Source organism: Scyliorhinus torazame, chromosome 9, assembly GCF_047496885.1.
Source record: "Scyliorhinus torazame isolate Kashiwa2021f chromosome 9, sScyTor2.1, whole genome shotgun sequence".
Taxonomy (NCBI): domain Eukaryota; kingdom Metazoa; phylum Chordata; class Chondrichthyes; order Carcharhiniformes; family Scyliorhinidae; genus Scyliorhinus; species Scyliorhinus torazame.
The window spans coordinates 14,642,699-14,664,806 of record NC_092715.1 but is presented as its reverse complement, the minus strand read 5'-3'; the positions used below and the strand labels follow the sequence as shown (position 1 = coordinate 14,664,806).

The window sequence follows — 22,108 nt, the reverse complement described above, 5'->3', positions numbered from 1 at the left end:
CCCCGGGGGTTGTAGCTGGTCGTCCTGCTCGAGGCGATGCCCATACTGAGCAGGAACTGACGCAGCTCAGCGCTCATGAAAGAGGATCCCCGATCGCTGTGGATATAGGTGGGGAAACCGAACAGAGTGAAGATGCTGTGCAGGGCTTTGATTACCGTGGCAGAAGTCATATCGGGGCATGGGATGGCGAAAGGGAACTGGGAGTACTCATCAATCACGTTCAGGAAGTACGCATTGCGGTCGGTGGAGGGGAGGGGCCCTTTGAAGTCCACGCTGAGGAGTTCAAAGGGGCGGGAGGCCTTCACCAGGTGCGCTCTATCTGGCTGGTAGAAGTGCGGCTTACCCTCTGCGCAGACTTGGCAGTCTCTGGTGACGGTCCTGACCTCCTCAATGGAGTAGGGCAGGTTGCGGGCCTTTGCAAAATGGAAGAACCGGGTGACCCCCGGGTGGCAGAGGTCATAGTGGCGAGCCCGGAGTCAGTCCACTTGTGCGCTGGCATATGTACCGCGGGACAGGGCATCAGGCCCTGCTCGTGTCCCGGCTTGTGTCACTGTCTGTGCGGAGACTGACGTTCTCCCCGTGTGTGCGTGGGTTTCCTCCGGGTGCTCCGGTTTCCTCCCACAGTCCAAAGATGTGCAGGTTAGGTGGATTGACCACGATAAATTGCCCTTAGTATCCAAAAATTGCCCTTTGTGTCGGGTGGGGTTACTGGTTTATGGGAATAGAGTGGAGGTGTGGGATTGGGTAGGGTACTCTTCCCAAGAGTCGGTGCAGATTCGATGGGCTGAATGGCCTCCTTCTGCACTGTAAATTCTATGAAATTCTATGAAATCTGGGGGCTCGTTGAGCTGACCCGGGCGATACAAGATCTCATAATTATAGGTGGAGAGCTCGATCCTCCACCTCAAGATCTTGTCATTTTTGATCTTGCCCCGCTGTGTATTATTAAACATAAAGGCAACCGACCTTTGGTCAGTGAGGAGAGTGAATCTCCTCCCGGCCAGGTAACCCCACCAATGTTGCACAGCTTCCACAATGGCTTGGGTCTCTTTTTCGACAGAGGAGTGCCGAATTTCGGAGGCATGGAGGGTGCGGGAAAACAAATGAAAAACGAAAAACGAAAAATGAAAATCGCTTATTGTCACAAGTAGGCTTCAAATGAAGTTACTGTGAAAAGTCCCGAGTCGCCACATTCCGCCGCCTGTTCGGGGAGGCTGGTACGGGAATCGAACCTGCGCTGCTGGCCTGCCTTGGTCTGCTCTCAAAGCCAGCGATTTAGCCCTGTGCTAAACCAGCCCCTAGTGCAAGGCCACGGATCTGCCCGCCTGGTTGAGGGTGGCGGCCAGAGCTACGTCCAATGCATCGCTCTCCGCCTGAAAGGGAGGGACTCATCGACCGTGTGCATCGTGGTCTTGCTGATGTCCGCCTTGATGCGGTTGAAGGCCTGGCGGGCCTCAGCCGTCAGGGGAACAACTGTGGACTGAATGAGTGGGCGGGCTTGTCCGCATAATTAGGGACCCAGTGGGTGTAATAGGAGAAAAACCCCAGCATCGTTTCAGGGCCTTGGGGCAGTGGGGGAGAGGGAGTTCCAGGAGGGGGCGCGTGCGGTCGGGGTGGGGCCCTAGGACTCCATTTTCTACGACATAGCCAAGGATGGTTAAGCGGTTGGTGCGGAACACACGTTTCTCCTTATTGTAGGTGAGGTTAAGGAGTTTGGAAGTAGGGAGGAATTTTTGGAGGTTTGCGCCGTGGTCCTGCCCGATCCTGGCTGCAGATGGTGACGTTATCTAGGTACGGGAAGGTGGCCCGCAGTCCGTACCAGTCAACCATTCGTTCCATCTCTCGCTGGAAGACCAAAACCCCAGTAGTGACGTCGAAGGGAACCCTAAGGAAGTGATAGAGGCGGCCATCTGCTTCGAACGCAGTGTATTGGCGGTCCTCCGAGCGGATGGGGAGCTGGTGGTAGGCGGACTTCAAGTCTACTGTGGAAAAGACTCGATACTGCGCAATCTGATTGACCATGTCAGATATGCGTGGGAGGGAGTACGTGTCGAGCTGCGTGTACAGATTGATGGTCTGACTGTAGTCAATGACCATCCTGTGCTTCTCCCCAGTCTTCACTACCACCCCTTGAGCACTCCAGGGGCTGTTGCTGGCATCAATGACCTCCTCCCGCAGAAACCGTTGGACCTCCGACCTGATGAAGGTCCTGTCCTGGGCGCTGTACCGTCTGCTCCTAGTGGCGACGGGTTTGCAGTCCGGGGTGAGGTTCGCAAACAGGGAAGGTGGGTCGACCTTAAGGGTCGTGAGGCCGCAGCCGGTGAGGGGGGTAGGGGTCCGCCGAATTTTAGAGTTAGACTTTGGAGGTGGCACTGAAAATCCAGGCCGAGTAACAGGGCAGCGCAGAGGTGGGGAAGGACGTAGAGCCGGAAGTTGCTGAACTCTACGCCCTGGACAGTGAGGGTCGCGATACAGTACCCCCGGATTTCAACGGAATGGGATACGGAGGCCAGGGAGATTTTCAGTGTGACGGGGAGTACCGGGAGGGAGCAGCGCCTTACCGTAGCAGGGTGGATGAAGCTCTCTGTGCTCCCGGAGTCAAAGAGGCAGGTCGTCTCGTGCCCATTGATCTTCACCATCGTCGTCGCGGTCGCGAGGTTGCGGGGCCGAGACTGATCCAGGGTGATAGAGGCGAGCTGCGGAAGATGCTGGGAGGTCCCGGGCTGATCAGCGGTGACAGAGGTAGCGGTAGGTGACGAACGGTCAGACGAGCAGAGGTTCTGAGGCGCGGTTCAAAATGGCGCCGAAGATGGCGGCGACCATTGGGGGGGGGCATCAAAGATGGCGGCGCCCACGGGCCACACGGGGCTTGCGGTGGGGAAGATGGCGGCGGCGCCGCTTGGTCGCACGTGGCTTGCGGTGAGGAAGATGGCGGCGCCCACGGGCCGCACGTGGTGGGTGTAGGCACGCTGGGCCTGGAAACAGCGGCGACCGACCGGGCCTGGCAAACAGAAGCGAAGTGTCCTTTCTTCCCACACCCGTTGCAGGTCGCGCTCCGCGCCGGGCAGCGCTGCCGAGGGTGTTTGCTTTTTCCGCAGAAATAACACTTGGGCCCCCCAGAGTTGGCTGGTTGCCGCGCGGCGCAGGCTTGCGGTGAGCTGGAGTTGGCAGCTGGTGGGGCCCACGATGCCCACGTGGGCGGGGGCGTAGGACTGAACGTTACGGGAGGCCACTTCTAACGAATTAGCGAGCTGCAAGATCGAGCTTCCCCTTCCAGTAGCCGCTGGCGGACGTACGCAGACTTCATGCCCGTGACGTAAGCGTCTCTAATTAAAAGTTCAGTGTGCTGGACTGCCGAAACTGCCTGGCAGTCACAGTTCCTACCTAGGATCTGCAGGGCATGCAAGAAATCATCCAGAGTCTCCCCGGGGAGTTGCTGTCTCGTGGCCAGGAGGTGCCTGCCGTATACTTGATTCACCGGTTTAACGTAATGTCCCTTCAGGAGCGTCATCGTTTCGGAGTAGGTGGGCGCATCCCGGATGAGGGGAAAAATGTCAGGGCTCACCCGTGAATAGAGGACTTGGAGCTTCTGCGAGTCCGAGGGTTCTTCAGCGGCTGCTCTGAGGTAGCCTTCGAAGCAGGCTAGCCAGTGGTCAAAGGTGGATGTGGCGTTGACTGCTTGAGGGCTCAGCTGCAGGCAATCAGGCTTGATGAGGAGATCCATCGTTTAAAAACCTTGTTCAATAAATTGATGCACCGCCAATTACCACGAGACGAGAATGGTGGAACAATCGAGGCTTTATTAAACAAGATGTTGTGCCTCCTGTAGCTGGAAGCAGAATGGCTGCAGCTCAGGAGAGCACACACTTTTATACTCCGCCTACTGGGCGGAGCCAGCAGGCAGGGATTTACTGTCGCACCTCTAATATACGGGCAGTGCAGTAATACATATAATATACCACTAGTGGTGTTCACCACAGTTCCCTAGTGGGCTCTGTCACAAGCTGCCACAAAAAACCGTCTCTTAGACATTCCACAAATTCCTTTTCTTGGGATCCACTACCAAGCGGATTTTCCCAGTCCACCTGCATATTGAAGTCCCCCATGATTATTGTAATATTGCCTTTCTTATAAGCTTTTTCTATCTCCTGATTTATTTTCTGCTCCACATCCTGACTACTGTTAGGAGGCCTGTACATAAGACATACAAGCAGAATTAGGCCACTCGGCCCATCGAGTCTGCTCCACCATTCAATCATGGCTGACATTTTTCTCATCCCCATTCTCCTGCCTTCTCCCCATAACCCCTGATCCCCTTATTAATCAAGAACCTATCTGTCTCTGTCTTAAAGACACTCAGTGAATTGTCCTCCACAGCCTTCTGCGGCAAAGAGTTCCACAGATTCACCACCCTCTGGCTGAAGAAATTCCTCCTCATCTCTGTTTTAAAGGATCGTCCCTTTAGTCTGAGATGGTGTCCTCTGCTTCTAGTTTTTTCGACAAGTGGAAACATTCTCTCCACGTCCACTCTATCCAGGCCTCGCAGTATCCTGCAAGTTTCAATAAGATCCCCCCTCATCCTTCTAAACTCTAATGAGTACAGACCCAGAGTCCTCAATCGTTCCTCATACGACAAGCTCCCATCAGGGTCTTTTTACCTTTGCGATTCCTCAACACTACTCACACAGATTCTATGCCTTCTGATCCTATGTGTGGCACGGTGGCACAGTGGGTAGCACTGTTGCTTCACAGCTCCAGGGTCCCAGGTTCGATTCCCAGCCTGGGTCACTGCCTGTGCGGAGTCTGCACGTTCTCCCTGTGTCTGCGTGGGTTTCCTCCGGGTGCTCCGGTTTCCTCCCACAAGTCCCAAAAGATGTGCTGTTAGGTGAATTGGACATTCTGAATTCTCCTTCAGTGTACTCGAACAGGCGCCGGAATATGGCGACTCGGGGCTTTTCACAGTAACTTCATTGCAGTGTTAATGTAATCCTACTTGTGACAATAAAGGTTATTATTATTGAACTGCACATGTGGCTAACGATGCTCTCTCTGTGTCTCCGCAGGAGAATCTCTCCCACAATCATCGGGAGAGGGCACAGACCTCACGACCTTCGAGGAACGGACCCTGGAGGTTACAGCGGTGGCTGAGGACAGGGAGGTCACCAATGCGGATGTCGACGCGCGACGCAGAGGTGAGGATCCATCAGGCCCCATTCTGACGGACTGTCACATGTGAGTTTTTCTTGCAGACTGACCCATCCCTCCCACTGACCACGTGGCCATTCTCCCTCAGGTCCTCCAGCTGACAACTCCGGCTCATCCAGGGCTGCCCCTCTCCAGCCTCCCAGGAGACCACTTAGGAGGAGAGATCCCAGTATGCACCGTCAATGCATCACACCTGCCATCCTCACAGAGACACACACCTCAGCGGGCAACATTAGTGGACAGGCCTCTGGGGCGCAATCTGGTGAGCACCACACAGATGCACATCAATGGAGGCACGAGCCCCCGGGTGATGTTAGGTATGGGCTAACAGATCTTCCAATTAAATGCTAATTTGATGTCAATTATCCAGTCGAAGTCCGATATATAAAGGGGTTCCAGGTGGCACTATCTGTTGGTGGAGATTTGTGTGTGAAGTTGGAGCAAAGAAATAAAGGTGTTTTGTGGAGAAGCAGAACTCTTGTCTGCTTTACTCGCCAGCAACTCCGAAGCTTGAACACGCAAGACGGCAGTCGGAGGTCTGCTGGATCCCAGGACCCAGGTGGGTCCCAGCCAGATACTGAGTCTCTGGTGCATAGTTACCCAGAGCTGATGGAGACGTTAGGGTGTGGCTGGCAGAGAGGGGGATGTCAGCGGCAATCCAGCAGGTCCATAGCCGATTGGAGGAGTCCCAGAGGCTACGGGCTCAGGAGATGGCGCCGGCTATGAGTGGCACTGAGGCCAACACAGCTCGGGTAGCGACCGCAGTGAAGAGCCTGGTGCACAATGTCAGCAGCTTTATTGAAGGTGTCCAAGGCGGGCTCAGTCAGTGATGGCCAAGGCTGAGGGCCACGGTAGACTGTCCGACTCGCTGGGGATGTGACCCAGTACCAGGTGGACCTTGTTGAGGTTCTGCGGGACATGTCCCGCTCTCAGATGAGAATGGCCAAGGCACCGTGGAGTTCATCCCAGTCGTAGGTCGACATTGCCCAATCACTGATGAGCATCGTCGAAGTCGCCGACACCATGGTGTAGGCATTGGGGAGCCTCCAGGGCTGGCAGAGCCAGATGGTGTAGGGGCTGCCTCTCCATCCCGAGGTGAACCCCAGGGCCTTATGGGCAACAACCGGGAGGAGTGGGGTGCTGGGTGGCAACCCAGATCCGTCCTATGGACTGATGCTGGTGGCCAACTGCTGACCCGGGCTCCACCCCTCTGACGAAGCTGTGTCTCGTAGCCAGCACCCTAACAGGGCGGCTGTGCATGTGCCCCCGACATGCGCGACTGGGCTCTCCAGCCCCAGAGTACCCAGAGGACGCCCACCAGGGCACCGAGGACCAGGGGACGAGGAAAGCAGCTGGCTGACCCTGGGGAAACACCTAGATATAGCGGTAGAGCTAGGAGGGCCAAGCAATTCGGAATCACTGAGGGGCCTGGGGGTGGTGTGAGGGTAGTGGAGGATAAGGAGTGGAATGTGCATTGTGGGGGGGGGGGAAGGGTAGGAGGTGTTGTGGGGCCTTGGATGGAAGGGAGGGAGGGTGGGGATAGTGGGTCGGCACCATTGGGAGAGTGGTGCAGTGGTGTACATATGTACGAGGAACATTGAAATACCCTCACCATAACCTCTATGATGCCTCTGGTTCTTTGTTCCACAATGCAGGCCCCCCACCAATCCCATGCCCAATCCCCCCAGACATGCCCCCCCGCGCCCCCACCTGACATGCCCTGCCCCCGCAAACCCGGGAGCAGATATGTGCCTGGGGCTGGGGCTGATCCCCTGGGTTATCGAAGGTTGGCCGCTGCATCTGTGGTGTTGCTTCCCGCAGTGTCCATGCTCAAAGATGTGATTGGGGTGTTAGGCAATGACTCCTATACATGCTATACTGCCCGCCCACCCATGGGGATCCGCTTGGCCTGTGCGAAGTCTTCACTTGAGCATGGTTCCCAATTCCCTATCAGCATTAGCCTTCAGCCGGACGGCCAGAGGCCTCCGTGGTCAGTGGAAGTTCTGGGTGGTCGGTGGGGCAGGCGGGCAGGGACTAGGGTTGCCCGCGGAATGGGTACACACGATCCAGGGGTTGGTATGGCGAATCCATGCGTGTCCAATGCCGCCGCCCCCCCCCCCCCCCAGCAGACTCTCCCGCCCCCCCCGCCCCCCCTCCCCCCCCCCCGACCCGAAACCTCCAGCCCCCCATGGCGGCCCACCTCAACCGGGATTGCACCCCGCCCCTCGTTGGCCGGAGAATCACGCCCTTGTTTCTATATAATCTGCATACATACATGCGGATCTTTTTGTGATCTTATGACAGAGATCAGCATTGATGTTGGCGTTGACGTTGAATGTATGTCTGTGGCTAATTCCTGGAATATCGGTTGGCCTGTAGAGGTTGATATCGCCATAAAACCCCAGACATAGCTTCACATGTTCATTGGTAATATCTATAAATATAGAACATGAGAAGATGTTAAGTTACAAGTTGAACCTCACTGATGCAGAGCCCAGTCATGCTGAAGGTACTGAGGGTAACGACCTGGACCTGCTGCAATTCAGCTCAGAGTGGATTGGCTGCGTCCCTGATCTACATTGACTCCAGGTCTACTTTCAAATCTTTTCATGTCCCAGGACCCTCTAAAATATCTTCCAATTCAGAGCACTTGACCATTCCTAATTTTAATTGCTTCATCATTGACTGTTGTGCCTTCAGCTGCCTGGGGGCTGACGTTGTCAATTCTTTAACATCTGAGTATTCGCCTCCATCTTTAAGCTGCTCGTCAAAACTTGTTTGATCCAGTTTCGGAGCGTCTTTTTTCATGTGGCTCAGTGTCCAATACCGTTTGTTGACACTGCTGTGAAGCACCTTGGGAAGCTGTCCAATGATAAAGGTGCTGTATAAATACAAGTTGGTATCGTTGGTGGAATTAGATCTGGCACTTGTCTGTCATTCTGGAGTCTTCGGGACATGACTGAGAGGCAGCTCATGAGAATGTGCATCATACAGCGCAGAAGGACGTCATTCAGCCCGTTGAGTCAGCACCGGCCCTCGGAAAGAGCACCCCACTCAAGCCCACGTCTCTACCCTACCCCTGCAACCCTGTAACCCCCACCAATTTACACGGCCAATCCACCTAACCTACACATCTTTGGACTGTGGGAGAGAACCGGAGCACCCGGAGGAAACCCACGCAGACACGGGGAGAAGGTGCAGACTCCGCACAGTCACCTGAGGCTGGAATTGAACCCGGGACCCTGGAGCTGTGAGGCAGCAGTGCTAACCACTGTTTCTCCCTGTGGTGTTGGGCGTTCTGACACACAGATGAGCCAACACAGTTGTATTTGGTACAACGCTGTTTTATTCAAACTTACTATCTACAGTTTTGTCTTGATACTCTGCACGTGGGGACTCCCTGTATGTGATGTTAAAACAGGTCCTGTCCTTGTCCTGGTCCCCAGATCTACTGGCCACCAGGTGTCGTGTTTGTCCTCTTATACTGTCCCTGTCCTTGTCTGTGATTGGTTGTGGTGTTGTGTGTTCTGATTTGTCTGTTGGTGTGTCAATCATGATGTGTGTGTTTGAATATCATGACACCCCCGTGCTGCTCTAAAAAAAAGAGTTTATTATTTTATTTAATCACTTCCATGCACTGGCGATAATTACACTGGAAATTTGGAGGAAGCGGTTGGTGTAAAGTCAGGAATAACCTAATTAGGTGTCAAAGAATGCATTCCCAATTGGCTCTGGTGAAACAGATGGGAGCATCAAACGGGCGATGTACTAATGGCAGAAATGTGTGGATGAGCAGTATGAGGTGAGGGTTAGGTAGGGTACGTTACCATCCAGCAAAATCAGCTGCCAGGCTGCGTGTGTGTGCGATTCGAAGCTTGCGTTTCAACAATGTAATAACAATGGCAGGTTGGGTGCTCCAGGGTCTGTCAGTAAAGACACTCATAGAACCGCTATAGCGCAGATGGAGGCCTACCTAGGTCCATTGCCCCGTCCTACCCCTGTAACCCCACCTAACCTGCACATGTTTGGACCACCCAATGTAGAATTGAACCCGGGTCCTTGGCCCTGTGAGGCAGCAGTGCTAACCACTGTGCCACCGTGATGCCCCATTATTAGAGAACTGGAACTGCTTGACTTGTCACCGGAGGGAAAAAAAAGGCTTGCATTTTCGAGCAACTTACACATTCTCCAGCCAGCTCCAAGTGCTTTATATCTCACACAGTAGTGTTGCGAGCTCAGCACTTGTGAGAGTGCGTGTTTGCATACGCGAGATGTTTCTGTCAATCCAAAGTGAAACTAAAGAGATGCTGGAGCGGGGGAGGGGGCCGGGGGGGGGGGGGGGGGGGGGGGGCGGGGGCGATAACTGCACTTCTTGGGTACAACTTTTGAGAAGTTAAACTGAGGCTGTGGTTTCCATGGGAACGAAAGTTGAAGCGAGCAAAGCTTCCTACAAAAGGGTTTAGTCATCTGTTTGGCGGGAGGCAGGGAAGTAGGCCTCCAGAAGCTCCGAGGGAAGAGATGCAGGAGCAAGTTAAAAGGGAGCGAATCCTAAGAGTGGGGAAAGTGGCATGCGAGAGAGAGACTGAGCTGATTGTATGGTAGGACCGGACCCTGGATTGGGTTTGCTGATTGTTTGGCAGATTGAGAAAGGATGTTGGCAAGTTGTAGATCAGCACCAATGTGACCTGAGTTAGAGCTGCTTTGTAGAAGAGGAGGCACGGTGGCACAGTGGTTAGCACTGCTTCCTCACAGTCCCAGGGACCCGGGTTCAATTCTGGCCTTGGGTGACTGTCTGTGCGGAGTCTGCACGTTCTCCCCTTTAAATTTAGCGCACCCAATTCATTTTTACAATGAAGGGGCAATTTAGCGGGGCCAATCCACCTACCCTGCACATCTCTGGGTTGTGGGGGCGAAACCCACGCAGACACGGGGAGAATGTGCAAACTCCACACGGACAGTGACCCAGAGCCGGGATCGAACCGGGGACCTCGGAGCCGTGAGGCAGCAGTGCTAACCACTGTGCCACCGTGCCGCCCTGGGCCGTGCTAAATTGCCCCTCAGTGGCAAAGCTGTGCCGGTTAGGTGGGGTTTTCGGGATAGGGCGGGGCAGTGGGCCGAGTTTGGGGTGCTCTTTCAGAGGGTCGGTGCAGACTCAGTGGGCCGAATGGCCTCCTTCAGCACTGTTGGAGTTCTATGGTCGATCTGGAGAACACGACGCAAAGGCCAAATTGATTGAGGGGGAAAGGGTGAGATCCTGTACAAGCTCTGAGGCAGAGTCGGAATGGACTCGAAAAGCTAACTCTGTTTCTCTCTCCACAGATGGTGACAGACCTGCAGAGGCCTTTTCTGACATTTTCTGTTTTCGCTTTGAGATTTCAATGACTTGGAAATTGTGCTGCGGAACCCGTTTGCTCCCATCTGGGCGGGCCTCGGTTTCATGTCACACCCAAAGGACTGAGTCACAGCCAAGACTGAGAAGCAAACTGAGCATCAATAGGGCAGTGGTCGAGTAGGAGGCAACTGCAAAGTAGCTTTAGATTATGGAGGAAAAAAATTACCTTCTTTAATCATTTCGGACTTGTCCAACACATATACGAGTTGATAATCACCGCCCAGTGTTCCTGAGGATGCGTAATGTGTACCATAATCGTCCAAGATTTTAAAATATACTCCTTTATCATATTGCGTGGGCAGATTCTTTAGATCAGTGATAAAAGCTTCATCAAGCTCAAAACGATTCCTTCGCATTTGGAACTTTGCCAGTTGTATTTGACCCTTCACCCGTAAGTATTCATAGGACTAGATTGAAGAAATTAGAAAAACACTGATCCAATTATTTCCGAATCGAACTTAAACCTTACACCCAAAAGGATAAGGAAACTGTGGCCACCCACTCTATTTCCCTTCGCTACCCACAATCCAAATTGCACTCCCCCGAACCACTGCCCCACCACCCACTGACTCTGCTCATGTCACCGCCCCCCCCATCCATACTGTTTCCCCCAGATTCACCCCTCTAACACCACAGTCTCTCTCTCATGACACATCAGACCGAGGTAAGTGCATTCCAATGCCAAATGCATTCCAATCACTCAAGTCTGTGATTGCAATGCACTTACCTCTCTTTGATGTGGTTGATGTTTGTGAGCATTGGGGTTTCAGCACTTATACAGTCAATCAGCCATGAAGGGAGATGAATGAATCAAGGCTGCAGCTGTTTTGTGGAAGCTGTCAATCGCAGCCCACTACTAGAAATGAATGAATGGCTTGCAGCTGGAAGATCTGAGTGGTTTAACACAAGACACGCTGCACTCTTTCCAGGAATGGACAAGTAGTGCTTCCAGGTAAGTGTTACAACTGTAATGTCTGTCACTTGCCCTGTCTGGACCACTCTCTAGCTTCCAGACAGGGTTTTGTTCCTTGGGGGAGGAGGATCCTCTAATTACAGGATCCCTGTGAGGGGGAGATGGTTCCCTCTAGTTAGGAGGTCACTGTTGGGGGACCCTCTAGATAGAGGGTCCCTCTGGTCTCTGTGGGGGGGGGGGTTCCTATAGTTAGGCAGTTCCAGTGAGGTCCTCCCACTAAGGGGGTCTCGGAGGTGTATCCACCAATCGAGGGGGTCTCTGGGGGGTCCCGCTTTGGGGAGGTCCCGAGGGCTTGCCCCTATTTAGAGGATCTCTTGGGGGTCTCTGATTTTAGGGGGCCTCTTGGGGGGTGGGGGGGAACTGGTAGAGGAGGGGTGTGCGTGCGAGGGGGGAAGGAGGAGGGTGGTCCTCGGAGTTACTCCCTTGACCCACCATCAGGTCTCCACCACACCAGGTTCATATTCGGTGAGACAGTTTGGGATTCCCACCCACGTGATTGGCAGTCCAGAGGACTGGAGAATCCTGAGGGGCTGGAGATTGGGGTGGATGCAAAGGGCTCATTAAGACCAATTTGCATCGCGGGCATGAGGGGCAATCCCTCCGCCAGTGGGGAATTGGAGCATCGGGAACGGATCAGCGCCGATCCCGATTTCCGCCGGAAACCCAATTATCCGTCCCGTCTGGAAGTGCCGCTTTGGGCGCCCTGCGACAGAGAATTCATCTGGGCACGGACAGAGAACTGTCAAAGGGGCAAGAAACGGCGAGTGGGGAAAAGGGGTTCTGTTTCTGGCTGCACCCCGCAACTGTTTACCAGCTGTTTACAATCTGTATTACTGACCCGGAGGAAGGAAGGTCTGTATCCACACGGGCAGACTCACTCCCCTCACCCTCCACACTCACTCCCCTCCCCAGACTCACTCCCCCCCCCCCTCCACATTCACTCCCCCCCCCAGACTCACTCCCCTCACCCTCCACATTCACTCCCCCCCCCCGCCTCCACATTCACACCCCTCCCCCCAGACTCACTCCCCTCCCCCTCCACATTCACTCCCCCCCTCCTTCATTCACTCCCCCCCCGCCTCCACATTCACACCCCTCCCCCCAGACTCACTCCCCTCCCCCTCCACATTCACTCCCCCCCCCCCGCCTCCACATTCACACCCCTCCCCCCAGACTCACTCCCTCCCCCTCCACATTCACTCCCCCCCCCTCCACATTCACTCCCCCCCCCCTCCACATTCACTCCGCCCCCGCCTCCACATTCACACCCCTCCCCCCAGATTCACTCCCCTCCTCCACATTCACTCCCCCCCGCCTCCACATTCACACCCCTCCCCCCAGATTCACTCCCCGCCTCCACATTCACACCCCTCCCCCCAGACTCACTCCCCACCCTCTCCACATTCACTCCCCCCCCTCCATTCACTCCCCCCCGCCTCCACATTCACACCCCTCCCCCCAGACTCACTCCCCCCCTCCACATTCACTCCCCTCCCCCCCTCCATTCACTCCCCTTCCCCTCTCCACATTCCCCCCTCCCCCCTCCATTCACTCCCCTCCCCCTCCACATTCACTCCCCCCCCGCCTCCACATTCACACCCCTCCCCCCAGACTCACTCCCCCCCTCCACATTCACTCCCTCCCCCCCCAGACACCCTCCCTCCCCCCAGACACCCTCCCTCCCCCCAGACTCCCTCCCTCCCCCCAGACCCCCTCCCTCCCCCCCAGACCCCCTCCCTCCCCCAGACACCCTCCCTCCCCCCCAGACACCCTCCCTCCCCCCCAGACTCCCTCCCTCCCCCCCAGACTCCCTCCCTCCCCCCAGACCCCCTCCCTCCCCCCAGACCCCCTCCCTCCCCCCCAGACTCCCTCCCTCCCCCCCCGACTCCCTCCCGCCCCCCCAGACTCCCTCCCTCTCCCCAGACCCCCTCCCTCCCCACCAGACTCCCTTCCTTCCCCCCCAGACTCCCTCCCTCCCCCACAGACTCCCTCCCTCCCCCCCAGACTCCCTCCCTCCCCAGACACCCTCCCACCCCCAGACGCCCTCCCTCCCCAGACACCCTCCCTCCCCAGACTCCCTCCCTCCCCCCAGACTCCCTCCCTCCCCCCAGACTCCCTCCTTCCCCGCAGACTCACTCCCTCCCCCCAGACTCACTCCCTCCCCCCAGACTCACTCCCTCCCCCCAGACCCCCTCCCTCCCCCCAGACTCACTCCCTCCACCCAGACTCCTTCCCTCCCCCCAGACTCCCTCCCTCCCCCCAGACTCCCTCTCTCCCCCCCAGACTCACTCCCTCCCCCCCAGACTCACTCCCTCCCCCCCAGACTCTCTCCCTCCCCCCAGACTCACTCCCTCCCCCCCAGACCCACTCCCTCCCCCCCAGACTCACTCCCTCCCCCCCAGACTCACTCCCTCCCCCCCAGACTCAGTCCCTTCCCCCCCCCCAGAATCAGTCCCTTCCCCCCAGACCCCCTCCCCCCAGACCCCCTCCCTCCCCCCCAGACTCCCTCCCTCCCCCCCCAGACTCCCTCCCTCTCCCCAGACCCCCTCCCTCCCCACCAGACTCCCTCCCTCCCCCAGACTCCCTCCCTCCCCCCAAGACTCCCTCCCTCCCCCAGACACCCTCCCTCCCCCAGACGCCCTCCCTCCCCAGACACCCTCCCTCCCCCAGACTCCCTCCCTCCCCCCAGACTCCCTCCCTCCCCCCAGACTCCCTCCCTCCCCCCAGACTCACTCCCTCCCCCCCCAGACTCACTCCCTCCCCCCCAGACTCACTCCCTCCGCCCCAGACTCACTCCCTCCCCCCCAGACTCAGTCCCTTCCCCCCCCCAGAATCAGTCCCTCCCCCCAAGACTCAGTCCCTTCCCCCCAGACCCCCTCCCCCCCAGACCCCCTCCCCCCCAGACCCCCTCCCCCCCAGACTCACTCCCTTCCCCCCAGACTCACTCCCTCCCCCCCCAGACTCACTCCCTCCCCCCCAGACTCACTCCCTCCCCCCGACTCACTCCCTCCCCCCCAGACTCACTCCCTCCCCCCCAGACTCACTCCCTCCCCCCCAGACTCAGTCCCTCCCCCCCAGACTCAGTCCCCCCCCGCCAGAATCAGTCCCTCCCCCCCACCAGAATCAGTCCCTCCCCCCAAGACTCAGTCCCTTCCCCCCAGACCCCCTCCCCTCCAGACCCCCTCCCCCCAAGACCCCCTCCCCCCCAGAACCCCTCCCCCCCAGACCCACTCCCCCCCAGACCCCCCTCTCCCCCAGACTCAGTCCCTGCCCCCCAGACTCACTCCCACCCCTCCCACCCCCCAGAATCACTCCCTCCCCCCCAGACTCCCTCCCTCCCCCCCAGACTCAGTCCCTACCCCCCAGACTCACTCCGTCCTCCCCCCAGACTCACTCCCTCCCCCCCAGACTCACTCCCTCCCCCCCAGACTCACTCCCTCCCCCCCAGACTTTCTCCCTCCCCCCCATACTCCCTCCCTCCCCCCCAGACTCACTCCCTCCCCCTCAGACTCACTCCCTCCCCCCCAGACTCACTCCCTCCCCCCAGACTCACTCCCTCCTCCCCCCCAGACTCTCTCCCTCCCCCCAGACTCCCTCCCTCCCCCCCCAGACTCTCCCTCCCCCCCAGACTCACTCCCTCCCCCCCAGACTCTCCCTCCCGCACAGACTCACTCCTTCCCCCCCAGACTCACTCCCTCCCCCCAGACTCACTCCCTCCCCCCAGACTCACTCCCTCCCCCCAGACTCTCCCTCCCCCCAAACTCCCTCCCTCCCCCCCCAGACTCACTCCCTCCCCCCCCAGACTCCCTCCTAACCCCCAGACTCTCTCCCTCCCCCCCCAGACTCACTCCCTCCCCCCCAGACTCCCTCCCTCCCCCTCACACGCCCTCCCTACCCCCCACACTCCCTCCCTCCCCCCCAGACTCCCTCCCTCGCCCAGACTTACTCCCTCCCCCCCAGACTACCTCCCTCCCCCCCAGACTCACTCCCTCACCCCCAGACTCACTCCCTCCCCCCCAGGCGCACTCCCTCCCCCCCAGACTCACTCCCTCCCCCTCAGACTCACTCCCTCAACCCCAGACTCTCTCCCTCCCCCCAGGCTCACTCCCTCCACCCCAGGCTCACTCCCTCCCCCCCAGGCTCACTCCCTCCCCCCCAGACTCACTCCCTCCCCCCCAGACTCACTCCCTCCGCCTCAGACTCACTCCCTCCCCCCAGACTCACTGCCCTACCCCCCCAGGCTCCCTCCCTCCCCCAGACTCTCGCCCTCCCCCCCATACTCACTCCCTCCCCCCCAGACTCTCTCCCTCCCCCCCAGACTCTCTCCCTCCCCCCAGACTCACTCCCTGCCCCCGACTCACTCCCTCCCCCCCAGATTCTCCCTCCCCCCCCAGACTCACTCCCTCCCCCCCAGACTCTCCCTCCCCCCCCCAGACTCACTACCGCCCCCCCAGACTCTCCCTCCCCCCCCAGACTCAGTCCCTCCCCCCAGACTCACTCCCTCCCCCCAGACTCTCCCTCCCCCCCAAACTCCGTCCCTCACCCCCAGACTCACTCCCCCCCCCCCCAGGACTCAGTCCCTCCCCCCCAGATTCAATCCTCCACCCAGACTCCCTCCCAACCCCAGACTCTCTCCCACCCTCCCAGACTCACTCCCACCCCCCCCAGACTCCATCCCTCCCCCCCAGACTCACTCCCCTCCCCCCCAGACTCCCTCCCTCGCCCAGACTTTACCCCCTCCCCCCCCAGACTACCTCCCTCCCCCCCCAGACTACCTCCCTCCCCCCCAGACTCACTCCCTCCCCCCCAGACTCACTCCCTCCCCCCCCAGACGCACTCCACTCCCCCCCCCCAGACGCACTCCCTCCCCCCCAGACTCACTCCTCCCCCTCAGACTCACTCCCTCCCCCCAGACTCACTCCCTCCCCCCCCAGACTCACTCCCTCCCCCCCAGACTCACTCCCTCCCCCTCAGACTCACTCCCTACCCCCCGAGGCTCTCACCCTCCCCCCCCGATACTCACTTCCTCCCCCCAGACACACTCCCTACCCCGCAGGCTCCCTCCCTCCCCAGACTCACTCCCTCCCCCCCAGACTACCTCCCTCCCCCAGACACACTCCCTCCCCCTCAGACTCACTCCCTCCCCCCCAGACTCACTCCCTCCCCCTCAGACTCACTCCCTCCCCCCAGACTCACTCCCCCCCCGCAGACTCCCCCCCTCCCCCCCGCAGACTCCCCCCCTCCCCCAGACTACCTCCCCTCCCTCCCAGACTACCTCCCTCCCCTCAGGCTCACTCCCTCCCCCTCAGACTCACTCCCTCCCCCCCAGACTCACTCCCTCCCCCCAGACTACCTCCCTCCCCCAGACTCACTCCCTCCCCCCCAGACTCACTCCCTGCCCCTCCCCCCCCCAGACTCTCTCCCTCCCCCAGACTCCATCCCTCCCCCCCCAGACTCTCCCTCCCCCCCAGACTCACTCCTCCCCCCAGACTCAGGTCCCTCCCCCCAGACTCCACTCCCTCCCCCCCAGGACTCTCCCTCCCCCCCAAACTCCCTCCCTCCCCCGCAGACTCACTCCCTCCCCCCAGACTCCCTCCCAACCCCCAGACTCTCTCCCTCCCCCCGACTCCTCCCTCCCCCCCAGGACTCACTCCCTCCCACCCAGACTCCCTCCCTCGCCCAGACTTACTCCCCACCCCCTCCAGACTACCTCCCTCCCCCCCAGACTCACTCCCTCCCCCCCAGACTCACTCCCTCCCCCCCGACGCACTCCCTCCCCCCCAGGACTCACGTCCCTCCCCCTCAGACTCACTCCCTCCCCCCCAGACTCTCTCCCTCCCCCCAGACTCACATCCTCCCCCCCCAGACTCACTACCTCCCCCCAGGTTCACTCCCTCCCCCCCAGACTCACTCCCCTCCCCCCAGACTCACTCCCTCCCCCCCAGACTCACTCCCTCCCCCCCAGACTCACTCCCTCCCCCTCAGACTCACTCCCTCCCCCCCAGACTCACTCCCTACCCCCCCAGGCTCCCCTCCCCTCCCCCAGACTCTCACCCTCCCCCCCCCATACTCACTTCCCTCCCCCCCAGACTCTCTCCCTCCCCCCCAGACTCACTCCCTCACCCCCAGACTCTCCCTCCCCCCCAGACTACCTCCCTCCCCCCCAGACTACCTCCCTCCCCCCCAGACTCACTCCCTCCCCCCTAGACACACACCCTCCCCCCCCAGACGCACTCCCTCCCCCCCCAGACTCACTCTCCCTCCCCCTCAGACTCACTCCCTCCCCCCAGACTCACTCCCCCCCGCAGACTCCCCCCCTCCCCCCAGACTACCTCCCTCCCGCTCAGACTCACTCCCTCCCCCTCAGACTCACTCCCTCCACCCCCGACTCTCTCCCTCCCCCCCAGACTCTCTCCCTCCCCCCAGACTCTCCCACCCCCAAACTCCCTCCCTCCCCCCAGACTCACTCCCTCCCCCCCCAGACTCAGTCCCTCCCCCCAGACTCCCTCCCTCCCCCCCAGACTCTCTCCCTCCCCCCCAGACTCCCTCCCCTCCACCCAGACTCACTCCCTCCCCCCCAGACTCCCTCCCTCCCCCAGACTCCCTCCCTCCCCCCCAGACTACCTCCCTCCCCCCCAGACTCACTCCCTGCCCCCCAGACTCACTCCCTCCCCCCGACGCACTCCCTCCCCGCCAGACTCACTCCCTCCCCTCAGACTCACTCCCTCCCCCCCAGACTCTCTCCCTCCCCCCCAGACTCACTCCCTCCCTCCCCCAGACTCACTCCCTCCCCCCCCAGACTACCTTCCTCCCCCCAGACTCACTCCCTCTCCCCCCAGACTCACTCCCTCCCCTCAGACTCACCTCCCCTCCCCCTCAGACTCACTCCCTCCCCCCCAGATTCCCTCCCTCCCCCCCAGACTCACTCCCTACCCCCCCAGGACTCACTCCCTACCCCCCCCAGACTCACTCCCTCCCCCGCAGACACACTACCTCCCTCCCCCCCAGACTCACTCCCTTCCCCTCAGACTCACTCCCTCCCCCTCAGACTCACTCCCTCCCCCTCAGACTCACTCCCTCCCCCTCAGACTCACTCCCTCCCCCCCAGACTCACTCCCTCCCCCCCAGACTCACTCCCTCCCCCCCCATACTCACTCCCTCCCCCCAGACTCATCCCTCCCCCACAGACTCACTCCCTCCCCCCAGACTCACTCCCTCCCCCCAGACTCCCTCCCTCCCCCAGACTTACACCTCCCCCCCAGACTACCTCCCTCCCCCAGACTCACTCCTCCCCCCGCAGACTCACTCCCTCCCCCCCAGACTCACTCCCTCCCCCCAGACTGACTCCCTCCCCTCCAGACTCACTCCCTCCCCCCAGACTCCCTCCCTCCCCCAGACTTACTCCCTCCCCCCCAGACTACCTCCCTCCCCATACTCACTCCCCTCCCCCGCAGACTCCCTCCCTCCCCCAGACTCACTCCCTCCCCCGCAGACTCACTCCCTCCCCCCCAGACTCACTCCCTCCCCCTCAGACTCACACCCTCCCCCTCAGACTCACTCCCTCCCACCAGACTCTCTCCGTCCCCCCCAGACTCACTCCCTCCCCCCCCCAGACTCACTCCCTCCCCCCCAGACACACTCCTACCCCGCAGGCTCCCTACCTCCCCCCCAGACTCAGTCCCTCCCTCCCAGGACTACCTCTCTCCCCCCAGACACACTCCCTCCCCCCAGACTCACTCCCTCCCCCCAGACTCACTCCCTACCCCCAGACTCCCTCCCGTCCCCCAGACTCACTCCCTCCCTCCCAGGCGCACTCACCTCCACCCCAGACTACCTCCCTCCCCCCCAGACTCACTCCCTCCCCCTTCAGACTCACTCCCTCCCCCCCACACTCACTCCCTCCTCCCGCAGACTCCCTCCCTCCCCCCAGACTCACTCCCTCCCCCCAGACTCACTCCCTCGCCCTCAGACTCACTCACCTCCCCGCAGACTGACTCCTCCGCCCAGACTCACTCCCTCCCCCCTCAGACTCACTCCCTCCCCCCCCAGACTCTCATCCCTCTCCCCAGACTCACTCCCTCCCCCCCAGACTCACTCCCTCCCTCCCCCAGACTCACTCCCTCCCCCCCAGACTCACTCCCTCCCCCCAGACGACCTCCCTCCCCCCCAGACTCACTCCCTACCCCTCAGACTCACTCCCTCCCCCCCAGACTCACTCCCTACCCCTCAGACTATCTCCCTCCCCCCCCCCCCTCCCTCAGACTCACTCCCTCCCCCTCAGACTCACTCCCCTCCCCCCCAGACTCTCTGCCTCCCCCCCAGACTCCCTCCCTTCCCCCCAGACTACTCCCCTCCCCGCAGACACACTCCCTCCCCCCCCAGACTACCTCCCTCCCCCCCAGACTACCTCCCTCCCCCTCAGACTCACCTCCCTCCCCCCAGACTCACTCCCTCCCCCCCAGACTTCACTCCCTCCCCACCAGACTCAATCCCCTCCCCCTCAGACTCACTCCCTCCCCCCAGACTCACTCCCTCCCCCCCATGACTCACTCCATCCCCCGCAGATTCACTCCCTCCCCCCCAGACTCCACTGCCTCCCCCTCAGACTCTCTCCCTCCCCACCAGACTCTCTCCCTCCCCCCCCAGACTCACTCCCACCCCCCCAGACTCACTCCCACCCCCCCAGACTCACTCCCTACCCCCGCAGGCTCCCTCCCTCCCCCCCAGACTCACTCCCTCCCCCCCAGACTACCTCTCTCCCCCCCAGACTCACTCCCTCCCCCCAGGACTTACTCCCTCCCCCCAGACTCCCTCCCTTCCCCAGACTCCCTCCCCCTCCCCCCCAGACTACCTCCCTCCCCCCCAGACTCATCCCCTCCCCTCAGACTCACTCCTTCCCCCCAGACCTCACTCCCTCCCCCCAGACTCACTCCCTCCTCCCCCCAGACTCTCTCCCCTCCCCCCAGACTCCTCCCTCCCCCCCAGACTCCCTCCCTCCCCCCAGACTCCCTCCTCCCCCCAGACTCACTCCCTCCCCCCAGACTCAGTCCCCTCCCCCCAGACTCACTCCCTCCCCCCAGACTCTCCCTCCCCCCAAACTCCCTCCCTCTCCCCCAGACCACACTCCCTCCCCCCCCAGACTCAGTCCCTCCCCCCCAGACTCCCTCCCAACCCCCAGACTCTCTCCCTCCCCCCAGATTCACTCCCTCCCCCCAGACTCCCCCCCTCCCCCCCCCAGACTCACTCCCTCCCCCCAGACTCCCTCCCTCGCCCAGACTTACTCCCTCCCCCCAGACTATCTCCCTCCCCCCCAGACTCACTCCCTCCTCCCCAGACTCACTCCCTCCCCCGCAGGCTCCCTCCCTCCCCCCCCAGACTCACTCCCTCCCCCACCAGACTCACTCCCTCCCCCCCAGACTCTTCCCCCTCCCCCCAGACTCTCCCTCTCCCCCAGACTCTCCCTCCCCCCAAACTCCCTCCCTCCCCCCCAGACTCACTCCCTCCCCCCAGCCTCACCTCCCTCCCCCAAGACTCACTCCCTCCCCCCAGACTCTCTCCCTCCCCAGACTCACTCCCTCCCCCCCAGACTCTCTCCCTCCCCAGACTCACTCCCTCCCCTCCAGACTCACTCCCTCCCCCCAGACTCCCTCCCTCCCCCCAGACTCACTCCCTCCCCCCAGACTCACTCCCTCCCCCAAGACTCACTCCCCTCCCCCCAGACTCTCTCCCTCCCCCAGACTCACTCCCTCCCCCCCAGACTCTCTCCCTCCCCCAGACTCACTCCCTCCCCTCCAGACGCACTCCCTCCCCCCCCAGACTCACTCCCTCCCCCCCAGACGCACACCCTCCCCCCCAGACTCACTCCCTCCCCCCCAGACTCTCTCTCACCTCCCCCCCAGACTCACTCCCTCCCCCACAGACTCACTCCCTCCCCCCCAAACTCCCTCCTCCCCCCCAGACTCACTCCTCCCCCCCAGACTCACTCCCTCCCCCAGACTCCCTCCCTCCCCCCCCAGACTCACTCCCTCCCCCCAGACTCACTCCCTCCCCCAAGACTCACTCCCTCCCCCCAGACTCTCTCCCTCCCCCAGACTCACTCCTCCCCCCCAGACTCTCTCCCTCCCCAGACTCACTCCCCTCCCCTCCAGACGCACTCCCTCCCCCCCCAGGACTCACTCCCTCCCCCCCAAGACGCACACCCTCCCCCCCAGACTCACTCCCTCCCCCCCAGACTCTCTCCCTCCCCCCCAGACTCACTCCCTCCCCCACAGACTCACTCCCTCCCCCCCAGACTCACTCCCTCCCCCTCAGACTCACTCCCTGCCCCCAGACTCACTCCCTCCCCCCCCAGACTCACTCCCTCCCCCTCAGACTCACTCCCTCCCCCCCCCAGACTCACTCCCTACCCCCCCAGGCTCCCTCCCTCCCCCAGACTCTCACCCCCCCCCCCCATACTCACTCCCCTCCCCCCCAGACTCACTCCTACCCCCCAGGCTCCCTCCCTCCCCAGACACACTCCCTCCCCCTCAGACTCACTC

The 22,108-nt window shown here is 60.8% G+C and overlaps 1 protein-coding gene across 3 annotated transcripts in view; it reads right to left on the bottom strand.

The window, feature by feature from the left end:
• Positions 1-22,108, bottom strand: part of c9 (complement component 9) — a 132,857-nt gene that overhangs the window by 44,198 nt on the left and 66,551 nt on the right. For all 3 annotated transcript variants that reach the window (XM_072515614.1, XM_072515616.1, XM_072515615.1), the window contains exons 7-8: positions 10,764-11,004; positions 7,481-7,639 (exon numbers count right to left, since the gene is read on the bottom strand). In XM_072515614.1, the coding sequence (XP_072371715.1) occupies positions 7,481-7,639; positions 10,764-11,004 (400 nt within the window). The remainder of the gene's footprint in view (positions 1-7,480; positions 7,640-10,763; positions 11,005-22,108) is intronic.